At 38.9% G+C, this 15,575-nt stretch overlaps 1 protein-coding gene across 1 annotated transcript; it reads left to right on the forward strand.

Moving 5' to 3' along the window:
• The first annotated feature begins 1,993 nt into the window (after nt 1-1,993).
• LOC141983969 (nephrocan-like) lies at nt 1,994-14,407 on the forward strand. The gene is made up of 3 exons (XM_074946926.1): nt 1,994-2,182; nt 6,786-7,687; nt 13,960-14,407. Exons 1-3 carry the CDS (start codon nt 1,994-1,996, stop codon nt 14,405-14,407), a joined length of 1,539 nt encoding a protein of 512 aa, XP_074803027.1.
• Nucleotides 14,408-15,575: the final 1,168 nt, after the last annotated feature.

Raw genomic sequence — 15,575 nt, forward strand, 5'->3', positions numbered from 1 at the left:
TATACACTTTTCTCATGATAAGAATTGTTTGTAGACATTTTTATAAAGTTCTAGTGCCTCGTTGCTTTGTGGTACAAACATGAAAAATTGGCAGGAAGATAGTTCTTAGGTAAGACACATGCCTTGTGGGGACCTGGTGAAAACCCACTGTGATTTAGTCAAACTGTAAGGGTATAAAATATACTTATATTTGCAATGTTTGTTTTTTATATATAAAATAATCAACTGTCTCCCAACATGCCATTGGCACTGTAATGTATGTGGCACACATAAATATATAGGGCAATTTCCTAGTCAGTGAGTGAGTTCTCAGTGACCTGCTGACCCCAGTCAAAAGGGCATAAGAAAGTTGAATGGAATTTCTCAGTCAGTATGTGGAATATAATATGACAGTGTGTCTGGAGTGAAGTGTGCCTCCATATTGTGAAGTGCTGAAAACAGGTGAAATAAAATGGATGAAAAATTAATGAAATTCTTCACAAAATTTTTAAACCCTTCACACACTTTTAGTTGACACAGCAGTTTGGCAGCTTCAGGAGAGAAGCCAAGGACTGAATTGTCTATTGAGACTGACTTTCTCACTTCTAGACCTTACTTCCATTGAAGTAAAGGGAAATTTTGCTACTGAATTCAGTGAGAGCAGGATTGGGCCCACAGTCCCTCCAAAAACAGAGTTGAGCCATACTGGCTGGAGCAGGGTGAGGAAATTTGCATTGTCACTGCGTGAGTGCTACTTTTTCTGTAGACTTGTCTCTGTGGCTGTTAATGGATTACCGCTCACAAACATTATCATTTTATAGTTTATAAAGACTTTTGTGGGTAATACTGAGGCAAGAGAAAAAACAAAGACCCTGTTACAGATGAGGATGAGGTTTCCGCTGTTGACAAGAAGAATTTACAGTAGGTAAATTAAGGAATACGCCATTGACCTGATCATGCCCACTCAAGATCCACATACAGAGGGGAATACCAGACATGGATTTTCCTCTCCTCTGTGTGGAGGGAGAATGGGCCAAGGATGGATCTTGGCTCTCAGAACAGGGGGAAAGACTTACAAATTGTTCCCCCTCACTTGCACCAGCCTACAGAGCTCAAAGCAGGAATGCAATACTACTCAAAACATAGCTCCTTATGGATCCCAGAGCCAAAAGTTATTGAATTGTCCTCACAGCTTGTTCTGCAGGGAGCACGGAACAACTGGGGAGAAAACTCCATACGAGGAAGCTCAGAGTCTTCCTCTTTAGCTCCTATCCACCTGCGATGAGACAACTGGGCCTTAAATTATGAACACTTTCTTGGTCCTATACCACTGGAAATGTGGTAAAAGCTTTAAAATGTTTCACAAAAGAATGAGGCAACTTTCTCCACATTATAGTTAATGCAAACCAAAATGTAATTAAAAATATTATTTTCATCAAACTTTAAAAGAACTTGTACCATCCAGCATCACTGAACTGCATCAAAAAGTTCAGAAGTTAATTTGGTGTGTTTTTTAAAAAAAAAAAGCTACTTGTTCTCATGTAAGTAATGTGAAGGAAGGAAAAAAAGGCTTCAGTATCTGTTTTGGGTGGAGTGTTTTTTTTAATGTTTTAAATACAGGGTCACAGAAGATACAGAGGTTTTATAGCCCACTATAAAACAGCTCTTTATCTTTTTTCCACTAATTCTATGGTGTCACATTTAACAAAACTAGGAAACTGCAGATAATATGGATGTTTGCAGATTAGACATCAGGCAATAAATAACACTAATTTCACAGGCCTACAAATATAAAGGTCCCTTATCATTGTTTAAGCCTCTCACTCTTTGTAATGCTTGCTAACACTTTAACCCAGGCAAATTAAGGTATTGTTTTTGCTGCCTTCTCCCATAGACAAAGCACACAGTCATAATATCCTTTTATCAGATTTCATGGTATAAAAGGACTTCTGGTACCTAAATTCACACTGTGTTGCTGTTAACAGGGATGGTTTCAGAGTTCCTGTTTTGGAAGATGCATTTGTCTTATGTTTTACTCATTTTGTTTCCTCTTTACAATGGTCTAAGTACCACCTGCCCCAGAAGATGCAATTGTGACTCTACACAGTCAGTGCAATGCTACAGGGTCCTACAGGTACCTAGAGAGATTCCTGCTACCACCAGGCGGCTTTACATCAGCCACAGCAAAATCAAACACCTCCAGGTAGGATAAATCCCAGTTTAAATAACTTCCATTTTCAATTTAAATCAAACGATCCATTATGCTTCTACATGGTGGTGACTTCAAAGTGAGAGGTTTATTCCAGCTGCTAATGGTTAGGTACAATTGTGCCAGGTCTGTATTTGTTTTTCCTGTTCTTTACTACTACTACTAATTATAAATTATTATTATGTTGTTGTTGTTGTTTCCATAACCATGGTATCTGACCCCCTGTTTGTATTGCTTGGCTGATTTATGTGATTAATGATGTTGATCTTACATATATACATTTTATAATCAATAAAAGAGAGCCAAATCTTAATCAGTTTTTAAACAGTCAAACTCCCATTGACTTCAAGAGCTACCTTATATCTTCACTTAGTAGCAATGGCATTCTCTTAAATGCAATTAATTCCTTCTTTAGCTAAGTCAAGAGGCTTAACAAAATCAGAGAAATTTCTGTGATGAATATAACGGCAGTACTTTCCTGTGAATAGTACATCTACTATTAAAAACGGCATAGTGAGGGTTTGACGACTCAGGGCCTGATCCTGCACTTCTGAAGTCAATCATGACTTTTGCATTTGATGTCAATAAAAGCAAAATTGGGCCCTAAATGATCTTACTAAACAAGAGCAATTTAAAAATAAAGTTGCTACCTATTCATTTTTGTGGTGGTCATAAGCAGTAAGAGGTTAAGAGTATGACTCAGCTCATTCTGAGGTTCACTAGGCATTACTGATTTCCGGTAGTTCTGTACAAAAGTCAGTACGACATGATGCTTTATTGTGGCACATTCTGGAGTAGCTTCTCTTTAGTCCCACTGCAAAAATATTGCTATAATAAATCCAACTTACATGGATAGAAAATAGGGAAATAAAACCATCTGCATTTTACACGCTGTATGTGCCAATTGTGTAAGAATAACTTCCTAAGAAATTGTCTGTTTAAAAGATACATTTTTATTGAGGTTCATATTTTGCTTTTATTCTCAGGATTCAATAAACTGGGCTAATAATTTCTTTGGAGCAATGTCTGGGATTCCTGTTGCTCAGACTGTTAAATAAACTCTATTTTGAGAGTAATATTGCAGTTTAGCCATATCGTACAGTTCACTTTTGCTGTTTCCCAGCCATTATTAATCCCCCAAATTCCTTTGTCATAGATCCAAAATCTAGAAGAGTCAAAGCTTACCTGTATACTTTTGTAGTAATATAGCCCAGTTAATTAATTCCTTCTGCAAACATGTCTGTTTGCTCTTTATTAAGAAATATAACAAAATACATGTGAAAGAAAAATAGTATTTACATTTCAAGACAAGTAAGAAAAATTGATCGCTCTTTATCAGTTTAATTGCCCATTTCTGTCGACTAGTATTCACTTAATAGTAGCAAAGCAGACTTGGACTATGCCTTTCAAGAACACAGGTATTTTTTATGAGACATTTAAATGTTTGCGGTGAACATGTAAGACACTCAACTATGTTGCAGTGTAATGAAATAAATGCCAGCAAACTACACCTGAAACCATCTGATAAGGCCCTTTGTCCTTTTATAAATTTCCTGAGCTGAACAATCAGAATGCCTTACATTTACTATTAGGTTTGCAAGGAATATGGTATAAATATCTTTATTCTATCAGGCTGTAATTATCCGGTCTCTTTAATTAGGATTACTCTGAGCTACTACATACAGTATATATTTCACTTTTCTTTCCATGTGACAAACTTTGTTTAAACTAAAACTTAGGCCCTGATTCTCTAAGCACTTATGCCCATGTGCTTAAATTTACATATGTAAAGTTACATATGTGAGTAATCCCATTTGGCGCATATGTAAGTGTTTACAGGATATGGGTCTGAATTCCCATATTTAAAATAAACATGCTTTTTTTCTATGGCAGCTTTAAAAGAAAGCTAACTTTTTTTTATTCCTTATCTTTCTCACTTTATTGAAACAAAGAATTTTTTAAAAATTGAATGTACATTTAATCGTTTATGCTGTTTGTTCACCTTCTGCATTTTGCTCAGCTTGAACAGTGACTCTAGACTGATTGCTTTCATTTTAATTATGACCATTTCTAATTAGATTAATTTATTGTTTGCATCTACTAGCATGATGTTGTTCTTGGCCCATACTGCTCAGAACTGTTTAAGAAGAATTTGTTTCCACTGACATAAAAGTAATAATGAAAATGTTTTTATTCATATAAAGCTTTGTAAATCCTTGTTTTCACAAGATCTAAATTTTTGACCTCAAACTTGTTGACAGTGTCACTTCAAATTAAAGTCTGCCTAGCTAAACAATAAGAAACACCATGTACCAGAGGAAACTGATATTATTTCAAATATGTCTTGGCTTATTGACTTTCATTTGTTTGGTGACTGCAAAAAAGGATACATGTGTAAGTGTCAGGAATAGAACTACAGAGAATGATACTACCAAAGCATACTAAATGGATGCAAAAGAAAATTATAATAATCTATATTAAGAACCATAATATCTTTCATCAGAGAATGAAGGTCTGTGCATTGAAAAGAAATAAAAAATACTTAACTCTCTCACTTAATAAGATGAAAATTAAGCCTCTTAGAGATCTAAAGTAATCAACTTAGCAAAAGCAGGAAAAAGTTCACTTGGACCAGACAAACAGACCAGATATGTCAAATTTATGAAAGTTCAGATTTAGTTTGATCTCAGCATGAAGGGCCTCCATAAACCCTTATGACACACAAGTAGTCCTTGCTCATCTAAGTAATGCCATTTATTTCAATGGTACTCCTTTTGATTAAGGGAACAGGCTATTTTGTGGTGGTAACATACTCACTAAATTAAAATGGGGTTGATGGGAAAGGTTCCGTATTTATACTTTTTCAATGACTCCATATGAAATTTCTAAAGTCAAGGAATGACTTTGCAAGAGACACAGTTGGAAGATCAATCCTAAGCAGTTAGAAGCTAGTTGACAATTTTGATGAGAATGCAGAGGCAATATAAAATCTGGCTCACCCTTCCATAGCTGTATAAAGTGTCACTCTGTGTTGTTAATAGAAGTAAAACTTGGATTTTGGAGGTAAAGTAAACTGATATGACTCAAGGACACACAGGGATCAGATATATTGAGTAAAATGGTGCATGGTTACAGCCATTTTTCTGATAACTGCTTTACTTTAAGATTCACAATGAAGCTGTATGGCTGTATCCTGTCCTGGCAGGCTCAAAGAAGAGAGAGCACAGATGCTATCCAGTATATCCTCTGCAAACAATTCCTATTGGCCAAGGCAGGATTTGTCAGGGAAGAGTCAGGGGGATGTGCTGTGGAGCATGTTTTGCTGTTCCTCTGAGTAGGAGCAAAGTGTGCCTCTAGCTAGTGAGTCATTTGGAAAAATGATGTGCATGTGTAGAATTAGCCAGACACCTCTCTCTAGTGCTCTTGAGTACTATAGTGAGATCTCTGCTGTGTGCATGGGTGGAGCAAGGAGAAAGACAACTATCCTCATACTTCCCCCTTGTACACTAGGGCAGGATGTAGTTCTTAGTCTGAAGGGTTTTTTGGTTAATCCCACTAAATTCATTCTTAAAAATCGAACACCTTACGTTGCATTGTAGTGTTACTCAAGCTTTTAAAGCTACTCAGCACCATTGCTTAAGGAAATCAGTGTTCTCTGAGAATTCCTGGATTATTTTTTTCAATTGCTTCTCATATCTCCATGTTAAGGGGAACTGCCACAGTAATTTAAGTCTCGTTAATTCAGCATACAAAAAGAGCATTGTAAATGAGAGATCTCCACTAAAGAAGAAAAATAATAAAATAATCAGCATTATCCTACTTATGAAATTCACAGCCGCATCTAAGCTTCATTTACCACTGATAAACATCTGTTTATTTCTGACTTATGAAAATTCAGTGGAAGTAGAGATAAGCACGAGCTGGAACATTCATTTTCAAATCTAAACTGCCCTCAAGTTCAGAGAGCTTGGATCTGGGGTTTTGCTTTGGGTCCATCTCAAAATGTAAGTTTTATAAAATTGAAACACTGAGGGCTAGATTGTGGTTCACAGCCAAAGCTCATGGTAGGGAGGTGTGTGATGAGACTTATCTCCTCCTCCGGCTTCTGGACAGCATCACTGCTCTAGGAAAGGATGGAGTATGCACTTCTATCTGCACCAGGCAGCTCTGCTGGCCAGCAAATGGGAGAGAGGGACAGGGGTCTACCTTAACCCCATCCATTACAGTGACTTGTGCCTGTTCTGATGCTAGTCATGAACATGCACTGGGCTACCCTATCCAGGAGTGCAAGGAATGCTATTTATCTCCCATTGTCCCAAACATCTGCATCTGCACAGAGCCAGCCACAAACTGGATCTAAATAATAAAGTAGCATTCCAGAACTGCAGACAAACAGCAGTTGAAATGTACATGGCTACAATAATATCTGTATTTATTGTCTGTTGCTTTCTCTGCAGTTCATCATTAATCATATTGTAGGAATAAACATTAGCAATAGTCAGATCATATAGAAAAGTAAAAGCTAGTAAGGAGGTTCCATAAACTGGATAATATATTATCACATTAATTTGTTCTGTTTTTTTCTTTTTTCTTTAAGATCTCTGACTTCAGCAGAATATCTTGCCTGGAAGAGCTTATCCTGTCTTGCAGTGGAACAGAATCAGTAGAAGATAACACCTTCAAAGATCTGAGCACCTTGAAGATCCTGGAACTCTGGAAGAATAAACTAAGGCGCATACCCACTTCCCTCCCATCCAGCCTTGAAGTATTAAAACTTGGTGACAATTCAATTAGTGTTCTGCATGAGTCGGACTTTGAAGGTTTAAAGAAATTAAGGGTGCTTGACATTCAAAACAACTTGATTTTGGCAGTCTCTTTCAGCACACTTTCCTCCCTTTGCAGTTTACAGACTCTGACTTTGGATGGTAATAATATGGAATCTGTGTCAGGGCCACTTAAGCTTCCCAAACTGAAGTATCTGAGTATGGAGAATAACAAACTACATTCTTTCTCAGGCAGCTTCTTTGCACCACTCCAACATTTACAATTTCTCAGGTTAACTGGCAACCTTCTGACCAAGGTCCCTCTTAACCTGCCTAAGTCCCTGCTTTCATTAAAACTAGAGAGAAACCAACTCAAAATGATAAGATTTCGAGACATGAAACACCTGGAAAACCTATCTGAGCTTTTCCTCTCTGAAAATCAGCTCTCATCAGTTGATGGTGCCCAGCTTCTTCCTAACTTAACCACCCTGGAGCTGTCCAGGAATCACCTCCAAACCATGCCACTCAAACTATCAGCCAGACTACAGAAACTTGACTGTAGCAATAACTTCATTCAGAGAGTGACAGCCCAGGGCTTTCAGGATCTACGAGACCTCAAGCATTTGTTTCTCGACAATAACACTGTCAGCACGTTCGAGGCTGGAGCGCTTCATGCGTGTGCACAGCTATCTAACCTAGCATTGGAACAAAACCTGCTTATTTCTATTCCATTAAGGTAAGTGAATCTGAAGACAGCTGGTAAATGAAGGTCATCATCTCTCTCTCTGCATGCTGCCTAACCTGGCAGAAATGGGATTGCAATTGTGGAAGTTGGGTGAACAGCAGCTCTACTGCCTCCCCGCCGTTCATTTTGCAGTTTTTGGTCTCCATCAGTATGCGAGGCTGCTCTATCATGCCCCTGCTAAGCTACTAGGGCTTCTTTGTTGGAGTTAAGGCTGACTCAGTGGGTAATCTCCCTCATCAGTCACCCCCTCCAGGACTCTCCTTAATTGCCTTGAAGTCCATGGCATTTCTCATTGATTTTGGGACATCCATATGTTCACTTAAACTCTCCCCCTGCCTGCTCCACAGATGTGTGTGGGTGTGGGAAGGAAACCCTTCTCCCTAACAACTAAAAGATCTGCAGCAAACTTAATCAATTGAAGTTAATAGTTACTTGGGTCCTATGTAGGTATTTAGGCAGGGATCTGTGGATCCCTCATAACCTTTAGTTCAGCAGTCAGGGTACTCACCCTGGATGTGGGAGATCCTGGTTGAATTCCCCTCTCTGCCTGATGAGGAGAAGGAATTTGAACAAGAATTTGTCACCTCTCAGGTGAGTGCCCTAGCCGCTGGACTATGGGACAGTCTGCTGTGGGTCTCTCGCAATCTTTCGTGTTGAAGCCAGTCCACTTTTTATTACCACAGTATCAGAATGACTCTATAGTCTAGTTGTTAGGGCATTTACCTGAGTGGTAGGATACACCTGTTCAAATCCCTTCTCTTTTTCAAGCACAGGGGGGTCCTTGAACAAGGGGTCTCCCACATTTTAAGTGAGTAACCACTAGGCTAAAGGTTACAAGGGAGGCTTCCTTCTCCACCCTGGTCTTTTTGTTTAGAATGAGGCATGCTCAGAACATGCCCACCTGAGTGGGATTTCTCTGCCCATCTTCCTATGGTTTGCAGATTGCGCTGGGGTTTAGGTGTCCCAGAGCCTGCCTGAGTCAGCAGTGCATGTGCCCAGGGGCAGAAACTTAGGCAATTAGGGAACTCTGATTCCGAAAACATAGGCACCAAGTTAGGTGCCTACAGTGTTAAGTGGCAGCTGATTTTGTGGATCACAATGGTGCCTAAAGAATGGGACTTAGGTGCCTAAACCTCAGATTGAGGCACATAAATCCCCTTGTAGATCTGGCCCTTTTTGCACCAGAGTACCTTCACAAAGATTTTATTTTTATTTACAGCAAAATTCAGTCCTGCTAGTACACATGAATGTGGTTAAAGAGACAGTAAAAGATACAATGAAGTTTATGGAAACTTACTTTCCCTGATGTCTGCATAAAATTCCTATTGCCATCAGTAGTTGTTCTGTGCATGAAAAAACACTAGCATTTCATTTATTTAAAATTTTAAGAGAACTGTCTGACTCATACTATTGGTTCTGGCTAGATTGCTTGGGAGCCTTTAATGTCCAGTCATTATCTTGAGTCACCTAGCAGTTAGTAATGAAAGAGACCATTACCATCAAAGGTTTATAAACCCCCATGCTTCAAAGCATAAGCCAACCTCTAATTGAAGAATGTAGGAAGGAACTGCCTTCTGGGTAGTATATTCCATAATGTCCCACTTTGGGGTTTTTGCACATTGTTCTGAAGCATCTGGTACTGGCCATTGTCAGAGACAGGATATTGGTCTAGATGGACCATGATCTGATCCAGTATGGCAATTCCTATGTTCTAAATACCTGTATAATACAATGTTATAAACCATACCAATGTAACTGTGTAATATCAGTTTCTTTAACACCACTAAACTACTACATTTCATTTTATATTTTATGGACAGGGCAAAGTAAACAATGTAATGAAACTTCGCTTGCAGCAGAGCTCCTTTAGCATCAAATTTCTGGAAGGTATTTGGTAGGAATTTTATAATTAGTGATTTAGTGGCATGTTAATTTGTTTGATTTCAGTCTAGCTTAATAGGAATGTTTATTGCTTTCTAGTTATGTAATTGCATTCAATATTGTCTAATCCATCTTATTTTTACAACATATAGTAGAGACAATTTAGGGAGAGGAAAGAGCACTCTATAATCTTTTAACAATATAACTTTTTAAAGATATATTGGGAATTTTTATTTTTAACTCTGCAGTGAGTATAAATTCTAAGGGAGCACTTTAAAAACACAGAAGTGGAGGATGAGCAGAATTATATTTTAATTGTTTAATTTTGTGCACCCATCACTTGGTACCTGAGCGTATGTACAAAAAACGAAAATAAGACTGTGATGGTACTACAGTGACAGGATGACAGCAGCTGCCATCCTGGAAGTCTGACTATGCAGAGAGCTGGCCGTAGCCCCAGTTCAATACTGTAGCATGTGCTGAATGAGATTTAAGCAATTGCTTAAGGCCCAGCTGCACAAAGGTACTTAGGTGCATAACTCCCATTTTTAGGTGCTACTGCAATCCATAATAAGATAACTCCATAGGCACCTGAACTCACTTGGCATCAAAGATTTTATAGTAAAAGTTTGGTAGGGCCTACGTTTCTACCACTGGGCACGTGTTCAGCTGCCTCAATCTAAGCATCTATGGGCCAGTCTTCCACCTAAGTCACGCTAAAAGAAAAGGAGTACTTTTGGCACCTTAGAGACTAACAAATTTATCTGAGCATAAGCTTTCGTGAGCTATAGCTCACTTCATCAGATGCATTTTTTTTTCCACTGAATGCATCCGATGAAGTGAGCTGTAGCTCACGAAAGCTTATGTTCAAATAAATTTGTTAGTCTCTAAGGTGCCACAAGTACTCCTTTTCTTTTTGCGAATACAGACTAACACAGCTGCTACTCTGAAAACTAAGTCGCACTGAGATCCAGGAACCAGCAGAAGATAGGCAATTCTCTACTTAATTCACATGCAGAGCTGATCAAGTAGGTGTCCTCAGAGGGCTAACTCCACACAAAATAGCCTAATAGAGGAAAGGGAAAACAAACAGCTGCCTTTAGCCCAGTGAGTAGGATACTTACCTGGGATGTGAGAGCGCCCTAGCTCATGGCCCACAGCTGCCTGAGGAGAAAGGATCTGAACACAGATCAATCAACTCTCAGGTAAGTGTCCTAACCCCTTGACCATGGGATGGATAGTCTTATATGGGTCTCCCTCCATCTCTCATATTGACGCTGTTCAATTTTAATTAAATATTAATTGGGTCAGAGAGTGAGACTCACTCCATAGTCTAGTGGTTAGAACATTTACCCGAGAGGTAGCAGATCCTTTTCAAATTCCTTCTTATCAAGCAGGGTTTGAATTGAGGGTCTCCCACATCCCAGACGAGTATCCTAACTACTGGGCTAAAGATCATAAGGGAGGTACTGTGCCTCTCTTACTTCCCCATAGCTATGTTGTGTGGAGTGAGGCAGATACCTAACTCATTCTTATCTAAGCCACCCAACTCCAGGAGATGCGTGCCCAGATCTCAATAGCAAGCAGAGATAAGTCTGGGCTGCAGGGAGAGACCCAGGTGCCTATCTCTGTGAGAGAGGTGGGGCTTCAGACACCCCTCTCATCAGCATCTCCCATTAGCTAGCTTAGGTGGATCCCATTGTTAGGGGCCTATGTCTCCCCATGCATTGTATAGGGAGCCTAGGTGCCTCACTCAGGCTTTGTGGATTGCTATGTTGTTCCAGTGATTTTCTAGGCACCTAAAATTCAGGTGTTCCAATGCCTACATCCCTTTGTGGATCCAAGCACAAATGCTTTTCTGAAATGGGTCACCTGAGAGCAGCAATGTTACTTTCATTGAGCAAGCCTCTGGGTTTCTGTCCCCTGCCTGACCAAGTCTCAAGAGTGGGGAGGGATACTACCAGTTCATTGCTCTGTTTGATGGGTAAGGAGGAAACATGACTTTGACTACATGAGGGAGAAGGGAACACTCCCAACTCTCCCTAGACTCCCTGCAGATGGAGGGGGGGAAAAGTTAGTAAGAATAAAATTGCCCTAAGCAGCAGTTGCACCCATAACATATACAACTACCTCCAAGGCTCTTGCTGCTGGTGCTACAGCACTGGATGAGACCCCCCCATCTCCCACCCCCCATCAGCTCTTGCAGGAAGGGGTGGGAATGCTAGAACTAGCCAGATATCACTTCCAGCTGCAGCATAGCTGTCAAAGTCAGCCTTTGATGCTGTGTGGATCTCCTGATAGCAGTAGGATCAGCTAGATACTTGAACACAGTTACTCTTTTAAAATAAACACTACTTAAGACCAAACAATATGGCCACAAAAACTCAACCTGACTTCAATGTGACTTAAATTAAGCATGTGTTTAAATCTTTGCTGGATCAGTGCCCTACACTGTAATCTCTTTGGGGTAGGGACCTTGAGTGAAATCCTGGTCCCGCTGAAGACAATGGCAAAATTCTCAATGGCTAAATTGTTTCAGTGGGACCTGGATTTCACTCCACATTATCTTTATTGTATGTCAAAGCAACATGCATACCAACTACCAGCATAAATCATGTTTTTTTTCCAAATATTTTGATCCTGGTAACACAAGCAAAAGGTAAGATTGAAATCTTACCAGTACAAAGCATATGGAATAATCCATTATTGTATCATCTGGGTCGTTTAGCACCATAAGACCACATTTTACAGCCTTATTTCATGCAAAATTCTCACAGATGTCAAGGGGAGATTTGCATCAGTATAACAGCAAGCTTTGGCCCATGGTATAATATTTAGCCTCTCACAAATAAATACTTCTATATCTGAATATCCCAGTGGTACCTCCTCAGTTATTTTCAATGATAGATCACTGCAGTACAATATACTATCACATCAACATTTGGTGTTAGTGGAGAGTTGCTGCTCAGTTATAAATAATTCCGGTTAAAATTCTTTATAATTCCCAAAGAAATGATATGTAACAGACTTCCTTTAAATCTCATATTGCCACTCTTCACCTCAGCAGGTTGGGCACCAGAATAGTATATTGTCTTTTGGATTAATTTAGGATTGATTTAATTAACAAAATTTCTATGCCAAATTAACTTGCTTCTTTATTAAAAAGTTTTCACCAACAGAGTGGGATAAAAATAGAAGATAAAAAATGAATATTATAGCTTCTGAAATATAAGCGCTTTAGTCATATCATATATGTATAATATGTATAAAAAAAATGAAACTGACCAGTCTAGTTTCATGTCCAAGGTGACTGAGTACAAAAGTAAATAAGCAACATATATGGTGAAAAGTAAATCATATTTCATACATAGTTGTTTGCAGTGTTGTTGTAGCCACGTTGGTCACAGGATATGAGAGAGACAAGGTAGATGAGGTAATATTGTTTATTGGACCAACTTCTGTTGGTAGAAGATACAAACTTGTGAGCTGCACAGAGCTCTTCTTCAGGTTTGGGGAAGCAAGCAAAGTGTTCTTCCCCAGACCTGAAAAGAGCTCTGTGTAGATCGAAAGTGTGTACCTCCACCGAGAGAAATTGGTCCAATAAAAGATATTACCTCACCTAACTTGTCTCCATCAGATTTTGTTCAGTTACTCAAGTGTTTTTTAACAAAACAGGTAAGGGCCATTTCTATTTTTTCTTGTCTTTTTTTTTTTTAAATAAAATATATTGTCATATACAAGGGCAATTTCTTTTCAGGTTCTTCCTACGTGGTGTGCTCAATTTCTGAAGCTGATGCTAAACCCCGTTCCCTACACCCCAATTTTCTAATCTATGCAACATATTGCACACATTTTCAACCAAAATCATCCAAAGAAGAGCTAGGTGAGCATGTCCTTAGGCTTCTCTAGATTTTTTATGTTTGGCACTACTATAAATTGGCCGTATGCATGTCTATGACATGGGACACCATGTATCTGCTTCTAAGTTTATTGAAAGCCCAGTTGGAATAAAATACTTTTTTCCAAATAGGACTAAAATAGCTGTTTATTTTAATTAAATACATTCAGTTTACATTAGAACTGTAATACTTTGGGGAAAACAATTCAAAGGCAAAAAGATGGTGGCTCCACAGCTTAAATTAACAAATCACCCCAAAGTAAAAGTTCAGACAAATAAAGCCCAAAATTATGCATAAGAATGTTCCAGGGCCACACCTCTTCCGCAGTGGGTCACATTATTTACTTAATTTTTAAATGGTGGATAACAAAGGCTGATGGCCTATTATCTATGTGTTTCGACTAACCTTCAGCTTCCCTCCCTGCATAATCACACCAGCAGAATCAGTAAGATAAATATATTCACCTTGTTTTGTTTCTTTCAGACTTCCAGATACTCTAGCCAGGTTGGATCTAAAAGGAAATGACATACAGGATGTCGGAGAACAAGAGCTAAAGGACTTGAAACAGCTCCAGGTTTTAAATTTACGGAACAACAAGATATCTGCCTTGGATCGCAAAGTCCTGGAAAATTTGCCTCGTCTCAGGTACCTGTATTTGGATGGAAACCCTTGGAATTGCACATGCGACCTTTTGAGAACCAGAAGAGCGCTGATGGCCAAAGGGACAGATGTCAGAGGAGGACAGTGTGCAGCACCAGCAGAAAGCCAAGGAGAAAGCTGGATGTCTTCCAGAAAGATTCTGCAGCAGTGTGAAGACCACCTCTCCTCAGCTGAACGAGGCAAAGAGGTCAGAAAAAAAATGAAGACTGATGACCTCTCCAGTGAAGGTGTAAACATGGATGATGATTATTATGATTATGAAATAGATTAATCATGTAACTATGATGAGCCTTAGAGCTATCTGTCTTAATTCAGCAATGATCTTTGCAGACAAAGAGCCTGCTAGGCTACCACTGACATTTCATCTTTTATTTTATACTACAAGACTTAGTAATTTGGGGCAGGTGGGGATGTAAGGTGTTTTGAAAATTGTAAGATGCCTCTTTTTTTAAAAACTGCTTTGTGTTTAACATTACATGTGTGTAGAAAATAAGAGTACCAGTGCTAGCAGCTAGAAAAGTTTGGCACATTCAGACAAAATGGTGGCAATTAACTGAGTCTGCTAGCTCTGCATAGGGCTCAGTCAAGCATGCAAATAGTTCCATGGAAATCCTGTAAATAAAATCCACACCTACCTCACAAGATGCAACGGCTGGGAATCTGAGACTCCCCAACCCATTTAAGATGGCAGTGTTGTAATTTGCAGAAAAAGGGGCCTGAAGTTGGAAGGTTTTCTATGTGTTCTCAGACTGATATAGGTGGTTGTTCAGTACTGTTCACACAGTATTGCCTTTGAGAAATTAAATTTTCAATAATTATTTGTCCCCTTTAATTGACTTAAACCACTTAGTCTAAAGATGAACTAGTTGAGGCATATCTCCAGGTGTAATCCACTTGTCTATTTTTATAACAAATACAACAAAGAGAACAGGTGAGTGGAGCTTGTTTATTGTTCAGTAACATTTATTTACTGGCTCTAAGTTTGGTTTGTATCCATGAACCAAAAGTTTGGGACCAAATGTGACTCAACTGTGTCCCTTTAAAGGATCACTGCTTACCCCTTTCTTAGGGAACAGGAACTGCCAGCACCAGAAATTAGGCTAAGTTTGACAGACAAAATTATTGGGAGACTTTGGTGTGCGATAGACAAACAATTATTTGACCACAATGCAGGACAAGTTGCTGTATGTAAGTATTTGGGGTTATGTATTATTCCTGTCTGTAGAGGTACAGCAATAAAAGGTGCAAACAAAAACATCCTGTCACCCAGTGTAAGAGATCCAGTATGCTAATGGAAAATAAGAAAACGAGACAACAAATTATTTAAACTTAGTAATAGGAGAGAGCTGAAATATCAAAATATTTAACAGAAGATAACACAGGGTTATTAATGTGTAAATTTCTTAAAGAAAGATTGGCTTTTTTTTTAATAAGGAAGA

Source organism: Natator depressus, chromosome 3 (genome assembly GCF_965152275.1).
Source record: "Natator depressus isolate rNatDep1 chromosome 3, rNatDep2.hap1, whole genome shotgun sequence".
In the NCBI taxonomy this organism is placed as follows: Eukaryota; Metazoa; Chordata; order Testudines; family Cheloniidae; genus Natator; species Natator depressus.

Excerpts from the sequence above, each read along its gene's own strand:
- LOC141983969 (XM_074946926.1), top strand. The coding sequence starts at position 1,994 with ATGCATTTGTCTTATGTTTTACTCATTTTGTTTCCTCTTTACAATGGT. Across the intron at positions 2,183-6,785 it reads GCAAAATCAAACACCTCCAG|ATCTCTGACTTCAGCAGAAT; the intron begins GTAGGATAAATC and ends TTTTTCTTTAAG. Across the intron at positions 7,688-13,959 it reads CTTATTTCTATTCCATTAAG|ACTTCCAGATACTCTAGCCA; the intron begins GTAAGTGAATCT and ends TGTTTCTTTCAG.